This window comes from Euprymna scolopes, chromosome 4 (genome assembly GCF_053919585.1).
Source record: "Euprymna scolopes isolate OS-2025 chromosome 4, ASM5391958v1, whole genome shotgun sequence".
Classification (NCBI taxonomy): Eukaryota; Metazoa; Mollusca; class Cephalopoda; order Sepiida; family Sepiolidae; genus Euprymna; species Euprymna scolopes.
This window is the reverse complement of record NC_136485.1, coordinates 15,811,661-15,828,331: the sequence shown is the minus strand read 5'-3', so window position 1 is coordinate 15,828,331 and position 16,671 is coordinate 15,811,661. Positions and strand designations below refer to the sequence as shown.

The 16,671-nt window shown below is 33.5% G+C and overlaps 1 protein-coding gene across 2 annotated transcripts in view; it reads left to right on the top strand.

The window, feature by feature from the left end:
* Positions 1 to 16,671, top strand: part of LOC145266837 (uncharacterized) — a 791,045-nt gene that overhangs the window by 768,292 nt on the left and 6,082 nt on the right. For both annotated transcript variants that reach the window (XM_080122656.1, XM_080122655.1), the window contains one exon: positions 7,642 to 7,743. In XM_080122656.1, the coding sequence (XP_079978782.1) occupies positions 7,642 to 7,743 (102 nt within the window). The remainder of the gene's footprint in view (positions 1 to 7,641; positions 7,744 to 16,671) is intronic.

Genomic DNA, 16,671 nt, shown 5'->3' with positions numbered 1-16,671 from the left:
TTGCATTTTTTAATTACAATTGGATCTGGCCTTTAAAGATTATTATAATTTTATCGTTCTGTTCATTCATAACATTTCAAAGTTAAATAAACTTTTATCTATTCTCCAATGTACAGAACTTATATGTGAATTCGTCCACACATTCTGACTAGTGGCAAAATCTCACCCCTAAGATGTTTAAAAACTTTCTATCCTTTGGACTACTTTTGTTGGGCCACTTTTGTTGGAATTCCCTCCCTGCCCTCTGCTTATTTTAATACTGAAAATGGATTCTTATATACTTTTATTCCTGCATGACCACTTTTGCTGGACCACTTTTGTTGGACCACTTTTGTTGGACCACTTTTGTTGGACCACTTTTGTTGGACCGCTTTTGTTGGACCACTTTTGCTGGACCACTTTTGTTGGACCACTTTTGTTGGACCACTTTTGTTGGACCACTTTTGCTGGACCACTTTTGTTGGACCGCTTTTTGGAATTCTCTATTTGCACCCTGTTTTTTTTCTGACTGTATCAATATTCAATAGTTAAGAAACATGCAATGTGAATAAACGTTGCAGCAAAACTCCCCACTTGGTATGCTTACTACAAATTTGACCTTCCGTCTCAGTAGACCAATGCTTTGTTTGAGGCGAAATAAAGTTTTAAAATAAGAAACATTGTATATTCATTCTTGTTTGCGGACTGTTATCCTCATCTTTATAGTTGTTGTTGTTTCACCACGTGTCGGCCAAGTAATCCACGCCAGAGGATCAGTTGGTCGAAACGTGGTGAAGCAACAACAGTCCGCAAAAAAGAAGAATGTACAAATTACGAAATCTCAATTCAAAGGATTCCAAAAATAAAAAATTAAAAAAAGAAGAAATACTGAAAGAAACTAAAAGCAGAAAGATTTTTGTTTTTAATACACTGTGGAATGATAAAATTATCGCCCTGGAACGGACGACATGCTTCAATTTCCGTTTGATTAAAACTGGCTTTCTTTTTTAATGCAGACCATCTACTAGTTGGCCAGTTGTGCACAAATCCCCCAAAATCGGTAGGAGCCTTCTATCATGTCTGAAAGTGACACAATGTTCAACAAGCGAGATCGGAGATGTGCTGCTGTACAACTCATGTTCTCTACTGATCCATGTTATGACAACAGGACCATTGCCAGCACCCTCAAAATGCATTGCTAAATTGCCATGAATAACAGGAATGTGTCCAGAGTGATGAAGACAAAGTTTCCAACCATGATTATGGTCTTTGGTGTGGTTTCATCATGCCAGATCATGCCACCTTACATCTTCAAAGTCGGCTTGAAAGGCTATACCAAAGTGTACCTGGATGTGTTGAAGAATGTGGTGATTCCCTGGTGCAATCAGGTGGTCGCTGGCACTGGGTGTGGCAGCAGGACTCGGCATCGGCCCACAAGTCCAAAGAGACTGGTTTGGCTTCAGAAGGAGGGCTATGACTTTGTACCTTTCTCTTGTTGGCCCCCTCTCCTTTCCTGACCTGAACTCGCTGGAGTACTTCATTTGGTCATACGCTGAGAACACCAACATGACCTCCCACAACACCAAAGCTAGCTTTATCGCTGCCATCTACTGAGTATTTGCTGGTTCTTGTGGAAAAGGCCTGCACCCAGTTCTGGACCCGTATCGAGGCAGTGATTGAGATAGAATAGATGTCAGCTCTATTACATAATCAAGTTACCTTAGTTGATATTTGCAATAAAGGTTTTTAAATAAAGCTGTAGTGTTGATTTTTTTAGTGCGACAAATTTATCATTCCACCCTGTATAAAGGTCAAAAGAAACTAAAATATTTATCATTTTTTTTTCAACTGAACACAATATGAAATGGATTTTTGTTTCAGTATTATTCGGATATTTCACTTCCCATCTGATTGTGCTGCCAGCGTTTGTTTGTTTGTTTGTTTAGTATCATTCATGATGATTTTGTTGGCATTCGTTTCCCCTATATCCTTCCATTAAGAATTCTTTCTAGAACCATATCCGGTACTTACGGGAGGAACCACATGAAGTCTACCAACATCCCTGAAAATGCTTCTGTGGAATGACCTGGATTCGAACCTGGGTCGTTAACCACTCCGTACTAGCAACGTTGACACTTTTTCCAAATCTTCCATAGTTTGATCAGTACAAGTAGGATAACGATAAAAATTAACCAGCTTAAACAATTGATCAAGTTCAAGTAACTGTTTAGTTTTTTTGTTTTTTTACATGGTGGTCACCACTTATCAAGGCCCGGGAGCCACTCAGGGATAAGGGTTATTGCAAGTACAGTACGTTAGTGTGGAGATTTGATGAAGTGTTTACTTATGGGGGCGGTTCATTAGGAATTTGTTAACGTTGGACTTGAACACATCCAAGTTGTAGTCAGGTGGGAAACAGGCAGACGGAACAGAGTTCCACAGGCGCACAGTTCTAAGAAAGAAGCTTTGTTTACAGGATCCACGTTTTGATTTAGGCACAGATAAAGACTGGGGGAAATTTTTGACAGTGGATTCAGCTAGACGGGTGTTTTTCGTGAAAGATTGGCGAGAGGGGACCAGCGATTGGAGTTCAGACGAGCACCTGCCATGGAAATAACGATAAAACAGGGATAGGCTTGCAACGTCTCTTCTGTGGGAGAGAGGTTGCAGGGAAGAGAAAAGGGCATCCCCCACTAAGCCACGAAGTCTATTTTGTACTCTATCAAGGCAGGATAGATATGGCAGCAGTATTCCATCCTTGGACATACTTGGCTTTTATATAGATAGAGAATTGCATCTCTAGTTCTGATAGCTGTTTGGCTGAACCCACTGATTAATCTGGTACCCTCAGTCTCTGATGAATTAATCATCAACGTCCGATGCTGCTTTACTACATCGTGTACTTCGGCTGCCTGATCTAGTTTTTTTAAAGGTGGATGATATTTGAATTTTTTCTAGATCAGTTCTTGCAAAGTATGTACTAGTATTGTGAAGAATAATGACTCAACTATGAGGGGCGTGCAATAAGTAATGCCCCTGACCCACTTCTCATAGTAGTAGAGCAACGAAACTTGGTACAGTTATTAGTCTTTCTCTGCACAGGAATCACCCAGAGTTATGCATTTCTCCCATCGTTTGATGCAGCTCTGGAGACCGTTTTTGTAAAACATCCCAGGTTGGTCCTCCAACCACGACATGACTTCAGAAATCAAGGCTGCATCATCTGGGAAACGCTTTTCTTTCAAAAACAACTTCATGACTGGGAAGAGATGAAAGTCAGAGGGTGCAAGGTCAGGAGAGTAGGGAGGATGGAAGAGGATTTCATAACCACATGCCCGTGCTTCTGATCTGCCGACATGCGAGTTATGGACCGGAGCGTTGTCCTGCAGGAGGAGGGTACCTTTGCTGATCTTGCCCCGCCTCTTGATTTTGATAGCTTCCCTTAATTTCCTCAAAAGTGAAATATAATAGGCTCTTGTAATTGTGGTACCCTTTGCCAGGATATCTGTCATCACTACTCCGTCCTGGTCCCAGAAGACTGTGAGCATGACCTTGCAAGCAACAGGCTGCACCCTTGCCTTCTTTGGAGGTGGTGAGTCTAAGTGATTCCACTGCATTGACTGGGCTTTGGTCTCTGGATCATAGTGATGGACCCAGGTTTCATCCTGTGTAATCAATCTTTTGAAAAACTTTGACTCATCTTCTTGGCACATTTCCAAATTCATCCTCGAGCACTCGATGCATTCTCACTTCTGGAATGGTGTGAGCAACCTGGGAATCCATCTGGCATACACCTTATGCATATACAAATGGTCATGAATGATAGTTTCCCCATACCCTGTACTAATCTTGACATCTTGGGCTATTTGGCGAATAGTAATGCGCCGATATTCCAAAATGGCAGCCTCAACTTGACGGACAGATGCCTCATCAATGGCAGAAGGGGGGGGGGCGACCAGGTCTGGGAGCTGTTTCCACAGACTTCCGGCCATGTTTGAATTCACGGTGCCAACGTTTTACAAGATCATATGATGGGGCATTATCACCATAAGTTTCTTTCATTTCATCAAAAGTCTCCTGTGGTGTGCCTCCTTTCAAATACAAAAACCGGATCACTGCTCGACATTCAACAGGCTCCATTTCGCTCCTGACTCAGTTCAAACACCTTTAAAACAGAAACCACAATTAGTTCAGAGCTGTAATTTGCCACATAACCCGTAGAGATATAAATCATTGCACATGCAAAATTTCAGCTAGATCAGACAACTGGAAGTGGGTCAGGGGCATTACTTATTGCACGCCCTCGTAATTTGATTTCGTCATCAAAATTTATATATGATAATGAGGAAATCTTTGATGACGTCATTTCTGGTTATTCTATTCAAAGACAGTAAGGGATAAAATGATATATATATAAACATTATCCGTTACACCTTTCATAAATAAAATTATTTTTGCTTCCTATAATTATTTTTGTTTCCTATAATTATTTTTGTTTCCTATAATTATTTTTGCCTATGATTTAATTACTATTATAAGATTTGCATAAAAATATTTACTTATAACTTATATATAAAGTGGAACTTTGTGTGTGTGTTTGCGTGTTTGTGTGTGGGTAGGTGTGGGTGTGTGTGTGTGTGAGAAAGAGTTCCCTATGGACACCAAAACAACTGAGCCGTCTTATTTTTTTATTTCTCACAGATATAATTTGTGTCTGGGAGTGTTCTTATATAGGTTTTGTATCGGAGTGTCACTGAGAATTTTAATTCAAGCCATTATATAAAATAATTTTATAAAATCAACAATAGCTTCTCTATAGTGCAACATAGACTACAATGTATTATGAACTAAGTCACTGCAGGGAGACTTGTAAAGTTTTCTCCTGATGCACCACAGAGGATTCCCAATTAGAGCAGAAAATCAATCAATTTGATTGAAAAATGGTTGATTTCACCGATTTTGATGACAGTAAAAATACTGGAAAAGTGAAAAATATGTTGATCCTCATTTGATCCTGAGCAACGTTGGGTCTCCCTGGTAGTATATATATATATATATATATATATATATATATATATATATATATATATATATATATATATATATATAAGTGAGAAGTTGTGTGTGCATGAGGACACTTCTCAACCAACAAATATTTGATTTACAGACTTGAAATTTGATATAGAGAGTATTCAGACATATAAAAGACTTTTTAATCGGTTTTCCTCTGGGAAAAAGGGCTGCTAAGGAATCAAAATTGAAAAAAAATTGATCCGTGGAAGTCGTCGGATTTTTCTCTGTTTGCTAACTGTTTCTCGAATGCGCATACATAAATGGTTCACATTACAGATTCCTTATGTGAAGTATAAATTGGATCGAAAACAATTTTCAAAGAGCATGTCACGCTGGCCGAATGGTTATCGAACTTGACACACTGTCTTTACGTTTTGGTTCCAATCTGAGCTCGAGTATTTTTGTTCACTTGCAAAAAGTCAACTGTTTAAAAAAAAACATAGTTATCATATGCACATGTCTAAGTTTCTGTATGAATTAAAATATAATATTTATGCATATTTTATGACCGGGCAACGCCGGTGTGGGGGGGGGCGCCTGTTAGCATATGCATATAAATGAATATGTGAGTGTTTAAGAAGGCTCCTCACAATGTAGAAATATCGGGATGGTGAGGTGATGTGATATATGAACAAAAACAGACAACCGATGTTTTTAACTTGCGAATCTTCGCATATCGATTTATTTTTCAAATGATCTTCCGCACATACTTTAATAAATATGGAATTACTGGTTTAAGTAACCGGGATTGTAAAATATCTTTGATAATTTAGAGAGTAGAACATCTTTTTTATAAAAATTCAAATGTATTTCTAGAAATTCAATTCATCGTTAGTTTCCGGTCTTTCAGAACAGGAACCATTCTTATAAATAATCGACTGTTTATTTGCAGGCTACTGCACCATTTTATCAAAACTCATATCTGGATTTATATGTATGAAAAAATTGTTTTATTTTTTTATTTTTTATTCTATTATTTTATATTGTTTAATATGTTTGCTGTTATAATTAATTTTGTCGATTTGAAATTTATAGCAACTTAATACCAAACAAATTATTAACTGTTTCCAATTACCAAAGACATTTGGATTATTTAGACAACTATCCTCTTTTTTGTTGTTATTTTCACAACGTTTCATTCGCTGTAACCTCCGATCTCTTCAGGTGTTTATGTCGAATAAAGACGATAACTAATAATCAGTTTTGAGTGACAATTTTCTTGGGAGGTATTTTAAGGTTCAATCCTCACTACAGGCGATACTAATTAAGAATAATTTAAAAAAATATATACCTAACACATCTGGCTAACGGAACGAGAACAACCTACCTCCATGGATTAAATAAAAGGTTCAAAACTCTAATATGCATCCTGAAGTTAAACGTAAAGATTCTCGGGTTCAAGAAAATGCATCTGAAAACGGTCAGAGGTTACACCAGTCGAAACGTTTGAAAAATAACAACCAAGATGAGTATATTAGGTTGAATAATCAAATAGTGTTAATGAACAACTCCATTCTCAAATAATTGTTGCATTATTCGCATGTTTTCGGCCCTTGTTTCATCCTGATACTAATATTCACAACGTTTCAGCCGTTATACTTTCTAACCGTCTTCAGAAGTTTATTAAGTTCACTGTGATCAACTGCCTCATTTCGGGTCCCGTGCCTATTGATATTTATTTTCTCTAGTCATTTCACCTGAAATTGAACTCACAATTTCTAAAAAGAATTTAGTCTAGAATATTCTTTATCTATTTTCTGAGGGGTACAGCAGCTGAAACGTTGAAGAGAACACAACAAGGATAAGGATAACAGTTCAAAAAATGAAATCAACAATGATAAAATAGCTAACACATTTTTTTCCATTGGATATAAAAGTAAAACAGTATTTTTTTTATCTAAAATTAAAACAGTTCTTTATTGAATCAAAAACTAAAACAGTTTTTTTGACTGGATCAAAAACTAAAACAGTTTTTTTGATTGGATCAAAAACTAAAACAGTTTTGTATTTGATCTTAAAGCTGAAACAGTTTTTGATTAGATCTAAAAGTAAAGCAGTTTTATTGCATCGAAAACTAAAACAGTTTTTTGATTGGATCTAAAGCTAAAACAGTTATTGGATCTCAAATTAAAACAGTTTTTAATTGGATATGAAACTAAAACAGCTTTTCGATTGGATTTTAAACTAAAACAGTTTTTCGATTGGATTTAAAACTAAAACAGCTTTTTGTTGAATCTAATACTTAAATGCTCTATTATAACTTCTGCTTTAAGTGTTGGCTATTTCGTTATTTCGTTTATTTCTTTTTGTAAAGAATTTCTATCTCGAATTTGAGTTTATTTCAGCTTCTGAAACTGTTTCACCAAAATCTGAAGTACAAATAAACACATACAGCCATGAAAAAGAAAAAAATTCTCCTCTTTTAATTTGGATGATGATGATGATGATGATGATGATGATGATGATGATGATGATGATGATGATGATGTATCTTGTTTTTCTTGCCGTATGTAAAGTCCGGAATAGCAGTCATTATTCAAAAAGCACCTGACGTTTTCTGTTCATTAATTTCTATTCTTTTTCTTGCAGACACAAGTTCAAATTCAGGAATTAGTGTCGGATATGCATAGCAACCAAAGCTCACTCGAGAAGAGGGTCACAAAACTAGAAGAGAAGCTCACCTCCCTCCAGGTAAAATTCGTTTCCCTATTGTATTCTAGGATTTCTCTCTCTCTCTCTCTCTCTCTCTCTCTCTCTCTCTCTCTCTCTCTCTCTCTCTCTCTCTCTCTCTCTACACACACACACACACTCATATATATATATATATATATATATATATATATATATATATATATATATATATATATATATAAGTAACTTTGTGTGTGTGTGTTCCTTCCACATAGATTTCGAAACGGCTCAGTCTATCTTTTGCAAATTTCACACAAAATTAATTTATATGTCTGACAGTGTTCTTAGATATGTTTTGTGCAAAAATTCATCCAACAAGTATCGAAAATCGAAAAATTCCAATCTTAAAAATAGTCTTTCTCTCTTATAGATAAAAAAAATAAATTTTACAGGGTAATATTTTGCGTTACACCGGCCAAGGGAAATAATAAAATTACTGCAAATCATTTCTTCTAAAAAAATATTATCATCTGAAGATATAACTCAGGAGTAAAGCATTCGATTACAGATCGAATGATCCCCTGTTCAAGCCCGGGTGTACATCACCATTTTATTTTGATTTTTCTTATTAAAGAGTTAAATTTATGACAAGAGAAGGGGTACCACTTAAAATCGCTGCAAATCATTTCTCCGTTTGAATATTTTAGAACTAAGCATTAATCGAAAGTGACTCTTCCATGGAATTCATTGTAAAGGCCAAATACCAGCTGATGTGATATTTTAAACAAACACAGACGGAATCACATTATCATCATTATTATTTTTTTCCTAAATTAGTTGATTGGTCTGTATTAATCATTCCTCATAATATATAATATTCAATAGAGGATTGATTCTATGATGATACACAAGTTATCTGCATAAATTAAAATATCATGTTTAAGCGTATTGTACGTGTATTGTTTATAAACTTTTTATGTCTATAGAGAATCAAAGTGATCTTTATTCCTATCTCCCCGATTCCTGAGCGGCCTATCAAACTGGAAAGGGCACAGTCGAACAGAATATTTATAAAAGAATTTGTCAGTGTCAAAAATTCCTTTAGTGGGTGGACATATATAGAATTTGTATTCTCTATTTTATAAGGTTCATACGTTCCTTTGCTCAAGTTAAGAGTTACATCAAAGAAATTAACTATTTTTATGTTTGAGATTAGATCAACTTTAAAACTAATTCTTTAATTTCTCTTAAGATCGTTATCCCTATAAAGGCTAATAGTTTTTTACCTTTATATCTCTAGTAAGGTTATATAGTATACATTGGCCCACGAAATCCATTATTAAGCTGAATCCAAAGTGCCCATAGAAATGTCAAAGAGGCCAACATGTTTTTTACCCATTGTTCTTTTCTGCTAATTAGTGTAATATTTCTACATTTTTGGATAATATCTATTTCATCATTAGTTATGTCAGAAAGAAGAGATATAAAGTCCATCGCATCATCAAAAAGGTCCTTGGTGATAAAGGGATAATAATCTACAATGCTGAGTTAAATAAAGGAACACTTCTTATTTTCTAGAGAACCAGCTAATTGATTTAGTAGTATTGATATACTGATTATGTTTATATGTGTTATTGATATGGGAAGTAAATATTTCTATGATTTTTTTGCCGATCTAATAACATTAATAAGTCTAGTGGAAAGTTTATTAGGGAAATCTAACTTGTGGTCTTTAAGAAGAATATAAGCTTCCTTATTTTGTAATTTGTTTACTTTATTAGTTATAGTTTTACTATGAATATTAATTTCTCCGCTATTTTACTTGTATATAAAAGGTTTTATCTACTTTTACTTTTATATACAATTATACTTTCATATACAAGCAAAATACTATTGATTTAGACTTGATAATGATTTTTGGCCTGATGATGTAGACTCTCTGGAAATAGGCACTGCTGAAACATGTATACACATATGTAATCAATAATGTTTGTATAAAAGCATACTATATACTGCTCTATTTATTCATCGAGAACTTTTTAATAAACATAAGCGTTTCAATGGATTTATATTAGGAAGCTAAACTATACAACAATTATATATATATATATATATATATATATATATATATATACAATAGTGGCCAAAATTAAAATCCGAACTTCTTCCAGTTCAAAATAGGCCGAAAAGCTGCCAAGACAGCTCGTGATATCAATGATGCATTTGGTCCAGAAACTACTAACAAACGTGTGGCACAACGGTGGTTCAAGAAATTTCGCAATAATGATGACAGCCTTGAAGATGAAGACGGTCATGACCGGCCGACTGTGGTTGATAACGAACATTTGAAAGCCTTAATTGAAGCCAATCCTCGCAAAACCACAAGCAAAGTTGCTGTTAACCTTGAGGTCGACCAATCAACAGTTGTTCGCCATTTAAAACAAATAGGGAAGTAAAAAAAAAGTTAGATAAATGGGTGTCGCATGAATTGAACAATAATCAAAACAATTGTCGTTTTGAGGTGTCTTCTACGTTCCTTCTGCACAACAAAAACAACTAATTCCTCGAGTGGGTTATGATGAGTGGTGAGAAGTGGATCCTCTATTATAACCAGCGACATTCGACACAATGGTTGGATACTGGAGAAGCTCTACAACACTTCCCGAAGCTGAAATTGCACCAAAAAAGGTTTATGGTGACTGTTTGGTGGTCTGCGGCCGGTCTCATCCATCACAGCTTCTTGAATCCGGGTGAAACGATTACGGCAGAGAAGTACTGCCGACAAATTGAAATGCATCAGAAGCTCTTATGTATGTTCCCGAGATATGAAGGGATCAATTCTCCTCCATGAAAATGCTCGCCCGCATGTTGCTAAATTGATTTTGCAGAAGATAAACAAATTGGGCTACGAAATTCTGCCTCATCCGCCATATTCACCGGACTTCTTGCCCACTGATTATCACTTTTACAAGCATCTCGAAAACTTCATGCGCAAAAAATGCTTCAAAAGTCGAGATGATACCGAATGACTTCATCGCTGCCAGAACTTCGGATTTCCATGCTAATGGGATAAATAAACTTGTTTCTCGTTGACAAAAATGTGTGATTCTAATGGTTCTAATTTCGATTAATAAAGTTTATTATGAAAAGCGTTATGATCTTTTGAAGTTGAACGTCAAAAAAACGGCATTATTTTTGCACCAACCTAATAAATATATATACAGTAGTGACCATAATATAAGGAACGGAATCATCATATTACTTCGAAAGTCATTAAATTTTTACTGAATAAAAATTAGGGTATAATGCATGAATATTATATAAAGTTTTGAAAGTTTACATAATAGTTTTCTTAAAAATAAAGATTGTGCGGAACAGACAAAACTTAAGAAACGATTTTGTTAATACTTGATTGCGAACACAATATCAGCAAAATTAAAGATTATCTTCAATGACTTCCTACATCGTTGGCCACGTGATCTAATTGATTTCTTGCAAAAATCAGCAATAATTCCTTCCCCCTCTATTCGTCTTTCAGTAACTCTGATGTGATCCTGTTTTTTCGTGTTTCTTTTTATGAGCCGTTTCTCCACTTCCAAACATTTTCTATTTGATTAAGATCGGAGTTCCAGGTGACAACTTTATTAGGATCAGATTCTTTCGTCTTCAACTAAAGTCATGACGTTCTGAACCTTTTGGCAAGGTGCATTATCCTGCATGATAAAAAAATAATATGGCGTAATCTTAATACGACATGATGCTGAAGAAGTATTTTGTAAATCTCAGCACTGATATTGCCATGCGGATGATAGTACCAACTCTTGCAAATGAAATTCCCCAAACCATTACAATCAAACTTAGCACCTTCTTACCACACTGAGAAGATAATACGGCATACATAAGTTTTGACGTCAGAACCAAATATATTCACCTTGGACTCGTCACTGCAATGAGTATCAGTCTCAACATGTTCTCTCGCATACGTCAGGCATTCCATTATGTTTTACATTTTGTAACGCAAATTAAAAAAAAAAACATATTTTCGGGGTTATTTATTTATGTTGGTAGTGTAGAAGAAAATGTATGAATGTTTTTTAAGAAAGGTGTATTAAAAATGGAGAATAATTTTTTTTTTTTAAATAGGCGGTGGATAAATCGCCGTTGTAAAATGCTCTTATGGTTGTCAACGGGTTAAAGTAGGTTTATTTGTTAGAAAATTGCGTTAAAATAACTTAAACGTAATATGGAAATGAACGATGTAAAAACAAAATCCAGAAAGTATTAACAATTGTTTATTTGGAAAATTTAAACGCGAAAACAAAAACAAACATACACAGTAAAACAATACGTTTTATTGCCGAGTTGATTATTTATTTGTAAATATGTTTTTTTTTTTAATTTGCGTTACATATACATAATCAACGTGACAATAAGGCGTATTGTCTTACTGTGTACGTTTTCAGCGTCCCAATTTTTTTTTCGCATTTAAATTATCTTAATAAACAATTGTTAATACTTCTGCTTTTTTTACATCGTTCATTTCCGTATTATTTTATGGGTTTATATTTATGTACGTGTGCGCAACCGGAAGTCGTAAACCGAATGTTGGGTTACAACACCCGTTACAACGTCATTTGTGTTTTATAATTACATATATATATATATATATATATATATATATATATATATATATATATATATATATATATAATGAGACGCTTTTAAGCTGGAACACTGGCGTGCAATCCTACATTAAAAAACTTGCTAGCAACCGTTTTCCTAGAGATCTTATTGTTGAGTAAGTTTTTTTTGTTTTTGTTTTTTACACAGGCATCACCACATTATCAAGGCCAAGAGGCCACTCAAGGATAAGGGTTAAAGTGTTCAGGGTGATGGGGCGACGCCGGAAAATATCAAATGTATGTGCACACACGCTTTTAGAACAGTATCAGAAATTCCTGAAATTGACTTTTTCTCAGTAGTTAGCAATAGTGCCATTCTCTTCAAAAGAGAGCGTATTGAATGTAGAATTTGTGATATGGCTTAAAATTAAGTCCCAATGATAAATAAACTTTCATCTATTGTTGAAATGTTCCACCTAGTGTTTTTAACAACATAAATGTTTTTTCAAATTATTAAACTCGTCCCTGAAGTTTGCCCAGTAGCTTATTCCCTTTATAACTTTATTTATAAAAAAAAATGTAAAATTAGCAGGACCTATGGAAATTCCGCAGCAGACTCTTTCATATGCAATATATTGATGTTGGCATTCTGTGAATGTTCAGCGTAAATGGAGACGCCATATTATTGTAGCTCTTTTGTTAAAACTGCAAAAGTATTTATTTAAGTTAGCAGGGACAGCTGGCATAGCCCAGTTGTAAAATACGCTTAAATATGATATTTTAATTAATGCAGATTTTGTATATATTATTATAGAGTAAATTTTCTATCGATTGTTATATATTATAAAGTTGTGATTTAAAAAATAAAAAATATATCGATATGACTTGGGTGCATCACCTTGAATCGAAAACGAAAGATCCCTCGGCCGCATAATATGTGAAAATTAGAAAATGTGTCAATTATTTCGTATAGAAATAAAGTTTTTAAACGTGGGGAGGATCAGTAAAATTGCCTTTTCTAAACGACTTTTAAACAACTGCCCATGCGTCAAGCATTCGCGATCATGTTTGTATGTCTGCCAAAAACTTTAGACAAACGCAATTAACACTGACAAAATCGATATCGTTAGAATCATCGATCTCTCAGATGACAAATATGTAAATATTGGTCAAAAACATTCATTCTTTCACTGTCAACTGGGTCATTTTTTCCAAGGAGGGGGTTAGTTTTTGCGTCGAAATTCTTGCAAAGTCATTCACGCCTCACGATCTCAACATATGTTTTAAAGGCATTATTTTGAAGATCCTTAATGCCGTAAGTGGGCAATGGAACGGACGACTCAACCGTTTCCTTTTTCTCTTAGCGTTACAGGTTCGAGTCTGGCTACTGCAGCTTTTTTTCTTTTCGCTTACACGGGTACTCGCTGCTATTTTAAGTTTTTAGGAGATTGGTTATTTTTGTTGTTGTTGTTGTTGTTGTTGTTGTTGTTGTTGTTGTTGTTTCTTTGATTAAAACATTGTTGTTAGGGCTTGGTTGCTCAATAACCTTACTTTCTCCACACCCGGGAAACATCGCCGCTCGTAACAATTAAATTACAGTCACTCGGAAGAAAAAAGATGTAAGCATGACATGCAAAATAACACGCACACCATCGTATTAATATGTAAAATCTGATAACTTTGTTAAACATTTATCATCTTTTTTTTTCGGTAAAAATCTCATTAATAATAATGCATTATGTTATAAGTAATACACATATTCATGTCTTTGTTGTTTCCATTCATTATATTATGGCCACTATTGTATATATACTAGCAGTATATACTCGGTGTAGCCCGATTGTAAAATACGTTTAAATATGATATGTTAATCCATTCAGAATTCATTTTTATTGTTATAGAATAACTTTTCTATTGATTATTATATTTCACCCAATATATATTTAATGAATTCCAAAGTTTTCAAAGAATGACTTTGGTTGAATTGAAACTAAAACATTCAGTGCTTTAGTCTTATTCGCTATTTAGTGCTTCAGCTTTCGTTGCTACCATTTGAGCTATCGCCAGATCGATAAAAAAAGGGTTAAAAATTAACAAAAAACAACGACTTCAAGCTAAAAATATATATGTACGCATGCTCAGAAGTTAATCGATTTACTCATATCAAAGCCAACTGTTTTTTTTTTTCAACTTTGACGACGTAGCAATTATTTTTACAAACTAAAAACCTAATCAAAAGTGTTCTCGAGGTCCGAATACATTATATAGCAGGTTTAAAGTCTGCAGAGCAAGTACTTAGAGAGGCGTTTGGTAAAGATATTTCGTACACATACATAAACAAGGTCACTTTTATGCATATACTAGCAGGACGCCTATTGGTGAAATGTGATATTTTAATTTTTGAAGATGTCATATGATATTTCAATTCGTGCAGATTTCGCAAAGCTGAGATCAAAACCAAAACCTAAAGACAGTGAGTCAAGTACGAGAACCATTAGGCTAGCTTGACACGTTTATTAAAAATGTTTTCAAACCTACTTATTTTTAACATAAAGAAACTGTCGTGTTTCATGGCCGCGCATGCGTATTCGTGAAACAGTTTAAAAATAAATAAAAATCTGATGATTCCCAAGTATGAATTTTTAAAGTTTAACCCCTGAGCAGTCTTTTTTTTCCGGATAATTAAAAAGTTTTCCACATATCTGAATACCCTATATGCCAAATTTATTTCAAGTTTATAGATAAAAAAAATTAAATAAATTAAATTAAATAGATAAAAATTTACCGAGTATATAGATTGAGAAGTGTCCTAACACACATATTTTCACATTTATTTTTATATAGATATATATAAATAGGTCATATATTTTATTTTTATATGGATATATATAAATAGGTCATATATTTTATTTTTATATAGATATATATAAATAGGTCATATATTTTATTTTTATATAGATATATATATAAATAAGTCATATATTTTATTTTCATATAGATATACATAAATAGGTCATATATTTTATTTTATATAGATATATATAAATAGGTCATATATTTTATTTTTATATAGATATATAAATAGGTCATATATTTTATTTTTATATAGATATATAAATAGGTCATATATTTTATTTTTATATAGATATATAAATAGGTCATATATTTTATTTTTATATAGATATATATAAATAGGTCATATATTTTATTTTTATATAGATATATATAAATAGGTCATATATTTTATTTCTATATAGATATACATAAATAGGTCATATATTTTATTTTTATATAGATATATAAGTAGGTCATATATTTTATTTTTATATAGATATATATAAATAGGTCACTTTTATTTTATATGGATATATATAAATAGGTATTTTATATATATATATATAGATATATAGAAATAGGTCCGTGCGCTAGAAAGTTTACATCCTAAATTTTATGTAATTATGTACAGCGATTTTGAATGGTACTTCTTTTGTCATAAATTGAACTCATTAATGAGAAAAGATTTTAATAAAATGGTGTGGTACACCCAGATTTGAACAGGGGATCATTCGATCTGTAGTCGCATGCTCTACTGCTAAGCTAAATCTCTGAATTGTAATAAATCTGTTTTTTAAGAAGAAATCATTTGCTGAAATTTGTATATCCCCGTTGTCGATGTAATGTAAAATATTCCCATGAAAAACGTATTCGTTTTTATTCATAAGATAAAAAAAACTATTTTTAAGATCAATTTTTTTGATTTTCGATACTTATCAGATGAATTTCCATACAAAACATATCTCAGAGCACTATCAGACATAAATTAGCTTTGTGTGAAATATGCAAAAGATAGGTTCAGTCATTTTGGAACCTATGGGGAAGGAACCCACTCACACACGCATACACACATAAACTTACTTTCATATAATAGTTGGTATATATATATATATATATATATATATATATATATACACACACACACACACACACACACACACACAAAGGAAGGGGGTGACCCTAAGGTCAACTGCACCTTTGTTCTGAAAGCACCCACCCATTGGCTTATTAGGATAGGCACGGTGGAAAACGAAGCTGATTGGCTAACTAAAAAATACAATAGCATGAGCATATATAAAAACGCACAGTAGCCACAATTCTTTGCATAAGCCTGACAAATTCTCACGGGAATGAAACGCGAAATATTATGTGTAGCTTAATTGCCATATATATTTTTATAACTGATTACCTAGCTCTACCTATGTATTGAGCACTGTTGAAGTAAATACTGAAAATTTATACATAAAATCATATTTTCGTATATTAATTTATGTGATTAAATGAAGTAGTCATATATATATATATATATATA